This window comes from Poecile atricapillus, chromosome 6, assembly GCF_030490865.1.
Source record: "Poecile atricapillus isolate bPoeAtr1 chromosome 6, bPoeAtr1.hap1, whole genome shotgun sequence".
Taxonomy (NCBI): domain Eukaryota; kingdom Metazoa; phylum Chordata; class Aves; order Passeriformes; family Paridae; genus Poecile; species Poecile atricapillus.
The window spans coordinates 16,044,648-16,057,617 of record NC_081254.1 but is presented as its reverse complement, the minus strand read 5'-3'; the positions used below and the strand labels follow the sequence as shown (position 1 = coordinate 16,057,617).

The 12,970-nt window shown below is 36.6% G+C and overlaps 1 protein-coding gene across 1 annotated transcript in view; it reads left to right on the top strand.

Annotated features, from left to right (window-relative positions):
* LRMDA (leucine rich melanocyte differentiation associated) overlaps positions 1-12,970 on the top strand; it is a 619,701-nt gene that overhangs the window by 516,089 nt on the left and 90,642 nt on the right. The window contains exon 6 of the mRNA XM_058841884.1: positions 3,197-3,281. Coding sequence (XP_058697867.1) covers positions 3,197-3,281 — 85 coding nt within the window. The remainder of the gene's footprint in view (positions 1-3,196; positions 3,282-12,970) is intronic.

The following is a 12,970-nucleotide window of genomic DNA, read 5'->3' as shown; positions in this document are numbered from 1 at the left end:
TTTAGTTTCATTTGGCTGTTTGTTTTTTGGGTTTTTTTTCCCTGCTTCATCTTCTATAATGTCTGTAATTTTGATGGACATGTTTTGCAAATCTTGTACTCTTTTTACAGTCCATTTAGTATCAAGTACAAAAGTTTGGACAAAATACACAGGTTAATATAAAGAGTTTAGCAAATATTTGGTTATGTGCATAATGGGGGGGCTGTGAGTAGTCTAACTTTGTCTTGTAAGTCCTAAACCACGAACTATGATATACTGCAAAACTTGGATGACTTCAAGGGTTGCAAAACTACGAGCTTCTTTTGTAACAATACCGCTAGAATTTCTTTACTGAGTTATTTTGTGACCTGTTCCTATAACACTGAATCAAGGAGTTTAAACAGCTTTCCTCAAAGCTACTTGTATGTACTTGGCACTGCAAGAAGAACTTGTGATGTATATGTCACCAATGCTTGAAGACATAACTGTCACATGTCAATGCTGTCACTGTCACAATATTCCTGTGAATATTAAGAGTAATGCAATCTATACAAATCTCTTTGGAAAATAGCTTAGGGCCAAATGTCAGTATGTGGTAGGGAAAACAAATAGTTGTCTTTCTGCTGGTGCACAGGCTTACTCAGAAACGTGATTTGGAACTTGAGCCGGTGTTTGTGCAAAACAATCCTAACCCTGGATGATATTCCATAGAATTAAAGTTGCTCTAACTGAATGCTTAGCTCAAAGGTAATGAAAACTCTTCTATATTTGACAGGGAATTATATACTGTACATAAAATAACAGAAAAACACCAATAAACAAACCCTTCTGTTCTTGTGTTTCCTAAAATTGGAAATAAAGCTAAATTGCCCCTTCACTCCAATATCCTTTTTAGAAGCTCTTGAATTTTGCTCACTCAGTGGTATATTGCTGAAATGGCAAAGTCTCTTCCAGTAATTTTAGGAAAAGCTATCATCAAGCTGTCAACAGTCTAAATTGAGATTAAAAGTACCAAAGAGAAACCTTCACTATTATCAGAGTCCCAAATAAGTACACTTGAATAGGCAGATAACATCTAGAGTGTACAGTATGAGACCACTTATTCTTCCAGTTTTTTGAGTGATTTACAAGGATGAAGTCTAATGTTAAATAGTGATGTTTTTCTCCTTTTCTTACCCAGAACTACTCAACCCAAAGGAAACACGTAGTAGTGAACAGATGCTTGTTCTTGGAATTAGTTTCAAATATCATATAGCTGGATGTAAGGGGTTTCTATCTCTCCTCTGACATGTTATGTGCCCTTGGCTCATATTGGTCATCAGAGAGATTTCCAATAATTCATGGTCTGGAGTAGATTGAGCTGCAGCTTTGCAGTTCACCAAAATCAAGGTATTATTCATCCTGGCTGAAGGTGAGAGTTATGTCTGCAGCAATATGTCTTGGAACAGGAGGTTCCCTGGAAAGGGTTTATTATCACTGGTGAGTCAGCAGAGGCAGGATATTCTCTATTTTTATTCCTATCTGATAAGCAGCATCCTTGCTCTTTAGGCAAACTTGTCTCTGTTAAGTTCTATTAAGATGTTTGTTTTGATGCATGATGCATCTTCATGTTGTGAGCTGATTTTTTCCTAGGGACAAAAATGAGATTATAACTATGGTCTGACATACAAATTGATGGCTGGTCTCCAAAAGCAAAAGCTTACTGTGCTAATCTAGTCAGTCACCCCTCAACATGTTTTGTACTATCATTTAGGAGTCCAACAGCTACAGGAAGGAAGATTTCTAAGCTGCAGCCTGTAACCAACTATTATCATGATTAAATTTCATTGCTATGGATTTCTGATTATTGTTCTCGAGTTTGGTCTGGTAATTAAGATTTGAATCAGTATTTATGCTTTTTCTTCCCCAAAATACTGTAGCCCAATTTTATACTTTTATGTTTAGCAGACATTGGAGAGCTGGGGATTCATAAATTTTGAGGTTATGTTCAATTATAAAGTAAGTAAGATTGAGGTGGATTCCTTTGATTGACTTTCACAGTTTAGAAGTCAATATATCATTAGGGAACAAGCTGCACAGAAGATAGCAATTATTTTCTCAAGACTCCCTTATCATGAGATTCAAGCTTCTGTATTTTTCTCTTTGCCTTATTTTTTTTTTTATTAGAAATCATCATGTAATTTTTCAGTGAAGCTTGTCCTTTGTGTCTTCTATTTAAACACATCATCTTTTCATGTCTGTTGAAATGGGTAGGTTGTAAATACTCCAGAGCAAATTCTGTATCTGAAACTGGACATATCACTGTGGTGTCACTAGCCTAAGTTAAACTGAACTTTGAAAACTTACACTGATTCATATCCAACACAATCCTTTCTTTTCATATCTTCTCCTAACAATGCAACACTGCTGTTCTGTAACTAAAAAGCAGGATGGTAAATGTGGCTTGTTTTAGTGTTATATTCTGTAATATATCTTTCCTTCAGTTGAAACATCCAATGGAATGAAGGTCAGTTCATTGTAAACTGTGGCTCTTCAATCTTTTAAAATTGGAATCATAGGATCTTGAGACGTATTATGGGAAAAGATTTGGGCTTCTTCTCCCTTAATGTTTTGCTTTTAAGAGTTCTGAGCAAGTCCTCTTGGGTACTTATTTCTTTTATTAGACTTCTGGTGTGGGTTTTAAGTGTGTATTGTTAACAATTCTATATACTTGTACAGATTTTTTGCATTATAGGCACCATAATTCTTAATAGATCTCTTAATTTAGCTCACAGAACAGTGAAATGAGAAAATAATTTGGTATTTTTTTTCTTTAGATTTGAAAAGTGCGGCACCTTAGCCCAACTTTCTATTTTCTATCTCCTTTCTTTCATGTGGCCACACTCATAACTTTCTTTAGGTAAATATTAATCTCTTTCATCAAGAGGAAAATTTTTACCATTGCCTAAAGATTTGTTGACAAAGATGGTGATTTTTTTAAGCTGTCAGCTCTATGAAAATATTCTTTTAGTAATGATACGTAATGTCATTGTGTAAACTCTTGTGAGTACAGCGACCTCGAGGAATGGCATGAAGCCTTAACAAGAAGGAATTAATCCTTGATGGCTGGTAACTCTGCACCTGTAACCACATCCCAGCACCCATCCTGCAGGTGCAGCTGCTTTGGCTCCTCACTGAGCTCCACCCAGAGCACTGATATCTTTGTTTTGTCACCCAGGCCTCCAGTGCTGCTGCCTCTGCCTCTCCAGAGAGCCACTACACGCCTCTGCCCTCCGGATCCAGAGACCTCACCAACCACAGAGGTGAGAGCTACGTTTTATTGGTAGAAACTGCTGCAAGGTGTTGAGCTGTGCTCCAAGGCCTTCCCCGTATTAGTTACTGCTGCATTTCACTTTACAGAGATCACCGTGCCTTTCAAGCACTACATGAGAAAACCATACCTGTCAAGACTACAGATTTTAACTCATATTAAATAGGATTTACAGGTAGTCTACCGGGAAAGCAAATAAATCTATGGATAATAGCGCTCAGTGATTTTTGTGTGTGTGTGAGAGAGAGAGAGAGAAAAATGTAAAGAGATTAGAGTACTTAAACATTGCTAAGTAGATGATTACATGCAGCACTGGTAATTTTGAGAGAATTTGTAAACTTTCTAATATTTTTAAAGTGAGAGCTTTTTGGCAGTTTAGAAATTTAGGGCTATAATTTGGGAATGTTAACACATTTTCATTTCAATAAAAAGGGATTCGTCTCTGTTTTTCAACATTAAAGGTGGATCAGTGTTCAATTTCCTTTTTCATCAATCCTTAGAACTTAAAAAAGCACCTTGGGCAAATTCACAAATTCCTTCTGCATACCTATGATACAAAAAAATTCAGGGAACAGGTGAAAAAATGAAGCAGTCAGGAAGGGTGCATTCTAAGCTTTTTCACTCTTTTCAAAAAGGACAGATTTCTAAAGCTTGCAGCCCTCTTTTAGCTTAAAACCAGAGCAACAATCATCTCATTTATTTCTCACATTATTCAATGATTGTGCAAACCATTTGTAGAGTAGCAGGTTTTGTTTAGGATACCAGGATCAAAGTCAGCCTTTTATCAATGAATTGATGGTGGCTTTAATGTTAATGTGTGTTCAAGTTCTGCAGCACTGGAGAGGATGGAAGCAGCTTTAGTAGAATTCCATATTACTTGAAACCTTCTGAATTAGGCAGGTAATGCACCTGAAGAAGGGTTTGTGATTCAGGTGTGAAGGCAGCTGATTAGAACTGAAGCTGTTGCAGCCTGTATCCCTGTGGTTGTGCTAGAGCTGAGGAGGAGTATGAAGCTCCATCCTTGGCCTGGATGGCTGTGGGACACTGGAAATCAGATATCCTAGAAGTGCTGTGGGTGCGTTGTATTCCGGCACTGAGCTCGCATAGCAACTGATACTTTTTAAAGAGAAAGGACTATCCAAAATCCTGAATTTGAGCACATACTTGGACTTCAGAGATTAAAAAAAAAAACACTCTCCCCCCAAAAAACCTGCAGCCCAGTGCCCTTCCTCTCCCCATTCCCTCCTCCCCCCTTCCTAAGTTAAGTAACTTTGATTTTCGGATAAGCATGTTGCCTTTGAGGTTGGATTTTTGCCGTTGGATTAAATTGCTAGGGTCTACAAACCCAATAAACAGAGTGAAAGAATAATGAAAAATACCTAAGTTCTATAAACATACTTTAAAAGTACCCTTAAAAGCCAGGTATCTTCAGATTTTTTATTTAGGTGATAGTGTATTGGAAGGGTGGCTTCATGGCTGATTGTGTTATCTGACTTGACAAAAGAAATGCCAGTAGTGTAGAGCATCAAAAGCTGTGTGCCTGCATTATTGATTGACTCCTCTTTCAATACAGCAGTTGTGCTGCAGACACATCCAGCAGGTGTTTGCTCAGAGCAGGAGCTTGCCAGGCTCTAAGTGTGCACTGTCCTCACCAGGGTTTCAGAATGCCTTTCCCCTTGCCATGAAAGGGGAAAATTATATTCCCCAAATCACCAACTTTATACCCTTAGCAGCTCGCATAATTTTTATTACTTCTGTCTTTACTCTTCCCAGAAATATTCTGCTCTGCATGCTAAATATGCTGCAAATTTCCTTGTGATTAAGCACTGTTATAAATAAAGTGAATGGAGAAAAAAGTGTCATCCAAAAAAAGGGGTAAAATTGGCCCTTAAAGAGACATTGTTAACATGAGTCTATAAGTTTTTATATGTGTGTGTGTATATATGAATACATATTCACAAGGAAATAATTAAGGACACTTGCCAAAATTCCAGGTGTTGGAAGAACCAATTCCAAGCTTAGAACAACCTGCTGGCAAGGCCCATTAACTCCATCAATTTCTTTTATACAAAGAAAAATTTAGAAGTTCACAAGCCCATAAAAGATTAATTGCAGTCAATAGAAAAATCTCCAAGGAAAGAATAAAATACTTAAGCATGCTATTTTAGGTTCTGAATATCTTCAATTTTTTTTCTTCATGGAATGCTTTCAGTGTTGTAAAGTAGAATTGAATCAGCTGTTGCATATGTAAATATTGGCTGTTTTCAATGCATACTGGGATGAAGAATGCTGTAAGTTTGTGAGTGTTATTTGTCCCTGGAGAAACTTGTTTACCAGAATCCTGAAATCTGGCAAATGGTTTGGTACAGCTGTAAATTGATTTTTGGGGGACTGGGAGGGGGAGTAGGAGCAAGCTGGATGTATTTGATTGGTTCAGTTTTATTTGGACATTTCTCACTCTGTTGAGCTACGATTTTTACAAGGAGAAGAAAAGCACATAATTATGTATGGGTGGCGCCATGTGTCTTACAGCTTTTGTGTTTATGCATGCAGTATGTAATTTCCAGTCAGGATCTGGTCCTTTAGGCTGACTCCATATTTTGTACAGATAATTTCAGGAATGGCAAAAATCTCACTTTCCCTTTCAAAGCCCACAGAAACAGCATATGAGAGTGTGATATCAGCATGGAGTGGTCACTGCAAATATTGTATTGAGTGTTATGATGCTTGAGTATAGGTACCTGAGTACATGAAGAGAGAATTAATATTGCATCATGTTTTTAAGCTTTAGAAAAGTTTTCCCCATCTTGGGAAGTTGTTTGCCCTTACATTACAGCGTTGCTTAGACCCACTTTTCTAAGTGGAACCTTACCTCAGTTCCGCTGTTCATATTTTTCAGTGAAAAATCTACAGGCCTTCTACTGAGATTTTGGACATCTGATAGCAATATTACTTGATTCTTTATGTGATCTAATTGCTATCCTGCTAGACAAGGCTTCCAAAGTGGTAAATTTATAGCTGGCTGTATTTTTGTTTTGATTCCAAAACAATGATCTCAAACTTCTAAGGGTCTTTCCTTGGTCTTTGTTAAAGTAGGATTTTGTATTTTAATTTATATGGATTTAGAACCCAACAGTTCCCTTGTATGAAGTTTGTGCAGTTCTCTTACCTAGTTAAGTCAATCTGAAGACACAGCCTCCTGTCATACAAAGTGCTTCTTCTGTTCCCATATTCTATATATTGCTTGTATTGTTTTAGCTTTCATATTTTCTGCTGAAATAAAATACATAGGCCCCACATTCCTGTCTTCTTTTTCAGATCTACCTTTAAGGGGAAAAAAAAAAATCAAACAGATCATTTACTTATTATTGTTTTAAAAAAAAATGGCCGTACTTCTGATACACAAAAGTGAAGAAATTGGCTTTTAGAAGAAATTGGCCCAAAAATTTTGATGCTTACGTAATTTTTTTTATTGTGGTTTGTATATATGGCCCACGTACCCTTCTGTTCCTTATTGATAGTTCATTAACTGGGTTAATATCTTAAAATAGAAACTTCAATTCTTAACATAGTTGATATTGATGAAAGAAATTTTAAAGAAATTTTTAATGTAAGGATAATTTGTCTGATGTGTGGAAAAAGGCCCCTCATCCTTCACCCCACTCACGTTGTATATTTATTTTTTGTTTTTAATGGCATCCTTGCTAAGATGTGCCTTTATGTGTAAGCATTCAAACTCAAATTGCCTTCTAAAAAGAACATTGTTTTCCAGTTGATGGGGAAAATAGTAATTTTTCATTCTATCTCTTCAGAAGCAATATCACTAAATCATGGCCATTATGAAAATCTGTTTTTCCTATACAAAAACATGTGCTGGATGCCTTTTGTATAAACAGTTATTTTATAACATTGTGTGTTACCTGATTTACTCGAAAACATATTAATTTGCCAAAGCCATTTGGTTTCCAGTAACAATTTACAGATGACTCCTCCTTTTCTTGTGCTCTTGTTTCTGGGAAAAACCAGTGGTAAGTCTACCCCATAGCTTACTGGTAAAAGGAAGAAGAAGCAGTTTCCATTAAAAACTAAGCCTGTATTTATGTAAGTAGTTTTTAGAACCCTAGCTTGGATTTAGGCCAAGGTTTAATAGTTCTAATCTATTATGACTTGTGAAAACTTTCTGAGCAAATCCACTGTCCTGTTTTGGTGTCCATACAGTTGATTATCCAAGAGTTCTGCTATGCACAGTCATTACATTGTTTCATGTTTGAATGATGAGTGCCCAAATGAAAAATTGGTGTTTATTCTGCCAATATGTTTCAATCAACTGACAGATGTGTTTTCTTATTTTATGATCTGATCTTGAAAGTCATCAACTGCATTCAAATCCCATGCTCAGAAATCCAGAACGGAATATTTTGAAGTTTGTTATTAACCTTCTAAAGGTAGTTTCATAGAGCCTTTTTGAACAAAGGAAGTGAGATATTCGTTTTGCTCTCAGTTTGTCTAACGGAGCTGTGCTGAAGGTTTCTTTTGGAATGAAGAGCTTTCCAGACTTTCCCATTCTTAAGCAAATAATTGTATGTAGGCATATAATCTGTTAGAGAGATACCTGAACTTGCAATGTTTCCTTCTTCTGTGATCATTGTGCTGTGCTGTTGTACTCAGAGTATTCCACAGAGTAAATTTTCACTAATGACTGGTATGTTCATACAAAATTCCTTCTGATTGATTGTTAGGGCTTGCCATACAGAAAACCAGCTAGTAGCTTTGTAGGAGTTTAGGTAAGTACTAGATCAAGATAAAAGCGGACTACAGCAGCACAACAAGGGTTTAGCCATCCAGTTGGGCAGGAATTCACAATCCAGTACATGTCAAAGGACGTCTGCATTTGGTATTGAAGGAAAAAAGTAGAAGTTTTGGAGAGCTGGAGGGAGTAGTATCATTAAAGTGACTATCTTCCAAGGATTTACCTGTTCTGTCTCAATTTGCACAGCCTGATCATAGTTTGTATTCTTAGGTTCATCTGGAACTAATAATGTCTATCAGTCCTTCCAGAATTTGGTCTAGAGTTTTAATATAATACTTTAAAATATTTGAAGTAAAATTATAGAATTGACACACACCTCTTAATAATAAATGTTAATACACAAAATTCTTATTTCACACATGCACTGTGAAAAGCCACGCTGTCTTTAAATCACAGACATAAAAAGAAAAGGAAATTGGTTTACATAAAACTTACTTCCAGAAAGATAAGTATCCTGTTTATATTATCATTGTGGTCCTCTCTGTTGTTGTTATTGACACGGTTGTTAGGTGCTCGTTGTGTTTTCAAGCCAGAGGCTTATTTAGAGTTTGAAATTGATTGCTGGGGAAGTTGCAAAGCAATTTATGTAGCAACTTATCATAATTAGTTAGTTTTCTTAGTGTGAACTGCACTTTATGCTTGTCAATTGATTTTTCTGTGTATATGCATAAGGCAGCTCATTGTATTCTGTCAAAAAACCCCAAACCCCAAAAACCCTATGGTTAATACTTTATCATTCAGTTAACAAAGTGTATATAACAAAGTGTTTTATATGTATATAAAATGTATTTCCTTAAATCGTGTAATAACTAAGAATAGGATGAATAAGAAAATTGCAAGCATAGATGCACTATGTGAAAGTTCTGTGTCAGGCAAAGATGCTGTGAATAGTGAGATATTTTCTTTATTATTTTACATAACGTGTCTTTTGAAAATACATCATTTTTAACCTGCATTATGCTGTGGTGTGTCCTAGGCCAGGATCTTCTGATCATGAGATGAATAACCTTAAAACAAACAAAAAAAAGTTCTCAATAGCATGGAACAGACAAGATCATATTTTCCAGGGAAGGAACACTCAAAAATAAGCTGTGACATTTCCTATTAGTGCCAGGAAATATGTCCCAACAGTGAGATGTGATGTGGTCATGACTTAGCCTCAAGGGGAGTGGGTGGAAATCCTTTTCTTTTGACACTCTGGGAGAATGCTAAAATAAGGAGTCTGCTATTAAAAAAAAAAAAAAAAAAATCATCCCATGTGGTTTGCTTGTATGAAGTGAGAAACTGGGTTCTAGTTCCTTGGGTTTTACTTTGGAAAATGGACATTAATGGAAGCTCAAGACACATGGGAGTATCAATGTGAGAGAAGGCTGGGTTAAGAAAAGATTCTGATTTCTGGTCTTAGTTCCCTTTAGTTATGGGGATGTGAAAGAAGAAAATAAAAAAGGTCAGAGAAATTGGAATTTTGTAGTCCAGATGTGTGAGAAGGTAATGTCAGAAACTTAAAGAATTCTGGTGCAAGTTGTTCCTGGTGCAGCTGGGAGAAAGGTGGAGCAAGGCTTCTCTCAATTCCTGCACTGGATGGCTGCTGCTGATGCCCTCAACCTTTCCCCAGGAGATGAGGTGAATGCTACTGACTCATTTCTATTTATTCAGTGGTGTTTCATAGCTCTGACCACACCATGATTTTCCCTTCCAAGGTGGATTCCAGTTTAGTGCTTTCTCAGTATTTCTGATGTGTTTGCTTTGTGGGGAGAAGAATAGGTAGCAGGAATGAGTGGAACAAGGTCGGTGGGGAGGAATGCTAGAAGGCACCCTTCCTTAGGGAAGTGACTCAGTAAAATGCTTCTAGCTGATAACAGAAGCACACCTGTATCAGTATTCACCAAGTCTGAAAAGGCATTAGGCATCTCTCCTGGTTTTGTGAACTGACACACAACCAAACATTTTGCCTGTCAATGGAACTGAGAGGTCCAATAGCCACACGTGATTGACTCAGGTCTCAGCTGTGGAGTGGTTTTTTGCTGGGCAGTGATGAAAGAACAGGTTAATGAGGGTCTCACGTAGTCCCTTTCCTGAGCCCTATTTTATTTGTTTACTGGAACAGAACTGCCACCAATAGCAATTTACCTCACTTGCTCAGTAGTGATAATTTCTGCTAGCATTTGCATGTTTCTCTGTAAAGCACAATGACTTTCCCAAATGTGGAATAAATTGTAGTCGGATTTGAGTGTGACCTTGACTAACATGGTTCAAGAAATAAATTTTCTGGGTCACTGGATTCATATTCTTGTCACTTACAGGGTCAACAATTGTTTGTCTGTGTATACAAGGAATGTTGGATTTGAATCAGGATACTGTAGATTATTAAAACTTCAGCATAAAAATGTATTGTTATCTTTTTGTATATTGCAGTGATGGGAGCAACTAGTCATGTGAAAGTAGGCTGGGGTAAATGAGGTGGAGATGATATATAAAGTGACTTGAAGTTTTGTGTAAAGTCTTTCTTGATGGCCAGAAAAGTTAAGATTTGGTTTTAAATGACAGCATGTTTTAATTTGTGAGCCTTCTCTGTGTTCTGCGGTTTGAAACTGAACCCGAGGGATGTGATTGAGCTGACCAGAAGTAAGTTCTAAGAGGATCACTTCCTGGTGTGCTATGTCTCTGTGGGAATAAAATATGTGTGTTTCTCTGCAAAAAAAAAATTAAAAGAGAAAAAGAGAATAATTAAGTGGTTAATCAAACTCAGATTAAAATATTATAAAATATCTCAGATGTTGAGCACAAAATTCCAGCTCTGCATCTAATGGGATTTAGTAGTCTAAGACCCAGGCAGACTTTCATAATTGTCAGTATTTTTTTTCCAAATATTATAGAGACTTTAATTTTTCCACAGTGCACATTCCCCGATCTGACTGTTGAAGACCTGACCATTTTCCATATTTTTGTCGTTCTGAGGTTTTTCATTGTAACTTTTTCCATATTTTCCAAAACTAGCAGTCTAGGCCCAAGTCACCCATACAAGTGTCACATCAGAGGGAATGTGATTAATGAGGAAAAAAACCGTAACTTCATATTTTTGGTAGACTAGAGAGTGTCTGATATTTCACAACATAGCTCATTTTGTCATGCTGGCAAAAAGAAACCGTAAGAATGCTCAAGCAGGATGACTAAAATGTGGCAGAAATATATAGAAAACACTGACTTCTACAAGTGGAAACTTGGGATTCAAACCCATAAGCCTGCCTAAAATCTTCTTTGGATATGTAGGAGAGCTAATGATGTAATGATGTATACAATTGGCAATTAAAAAAAAAAAATCTAGTAAATTTTATAATTTACTTATACTGGCCTTATAATTTTTTACAATAAAGAATTCCAGTCATCAACCACAGTATTACAGTTCTTGCAAGGAAACAGGGTTCAAAGCACACCAGGACTGTGCAAATGCAGTCTCCTGAGAGATCCCCATGTTTAGTTAGCACTCTAGTCTAGCCTGTTTTTGCAGGAGTCCTCCAATTTTATCATTCAGGCATTTTTATGGCCTCATTGGAACAAATAAACAAACATCTGGAATCATGTGGTATATTTAATTAAAAACTTTTTTGTTTGGCCAGAAATAGTAAAATCATGAAAAATTGCCTGTCTCCAAGCTCAGAAAGGCCAAATGGTGAAGCTGTTGGCTACAGACAGTTTTACAATGTATTGAAATTCATAGATATGCACACCTGCTGCAAGTCCCCCCCTTTTTTTTTGATTCATAACCATTAATGAGTGTTTAGTGCACAGATTGTAGCCCTTGTTTAAACGGGAATTTACTGTTTTTAATAACATATAGACACGTGTTGATATATTCCATACAGCCTGTACTGTTCTGTAGTACACAGACACGACAAAGCTTTATATTACTGGTTAAAGGAAAAAAAAAAAAGAAAAAAATCTTTATGGTGCATGTTCCATCTGAATATTTTTTCATATGAGCATGTTTTAATTCTAGAGGCAGTAAATATCTGCCCCATGCTAAGGGTCTGTATAGCAAATGTTGGAAATGTGAAAAATGGTGTTTTCTCATTAAAATTAGAATCTGTAATGAAAATGTAAATTTTCATTGTTACATTTAATGTATTTTTGAGGAAATTTTCAAGAAACTCTTGCTTTTGCAGATAAAACTGCTTGATATCATCGGAGGTATTCCTGTATGGTCACAAAATGTTTTACAAACCACGATCATTATTCATGAAAACTGATTTGTCTGTTGGGCTACTATCTCTTTGAGATGCACAAATATAGGCCTTTGAACATATGGGGCAGAATTTTGAGTGTGTACCTCTCAATTTTTAAGTAGTTGAGCCTTCTATTGAGAAAATGACATGCACACAGAAAGTAGTACTGCATCCAAATATTGTTCACTTTCCTTCATATTTCTCGTGACCAAAATAATGTGGCCATTCCATTTTGAGCTGTGTTTCTCTGAGAATTTAGACTTTTTAGCAGGATAGGATGGATGGAGTACTTATGTGACATTGGCCACTGCCCTGGAGTTGGTGTTACTGACCTGAGGGAAGAGGATGTGGGTGTCATCTGAAAAAGCACTAATTCCCACATAGTCAACATGTGTAGAAGCCTGCTTCAAAACATGGGGGAGGGAAGAAATTTCCTCCAGTCAGAAGGGCAGCCATCTGCACAACAGCAGTGAAACTATTTTATTCCCTTGTGTGTTTGTTCTTTATAGCGAGCACATCTTGCTGTAACATCTACATGTCTTTCAAACTATGAGCAGCCAAAAAGATGCAATGTATTTCACATTTCGTTGTTCAGAGTGTGTGCTGTGCTAGAAGTGGGCGAAGGGTCCTTTTTAAAATTTGACTTCA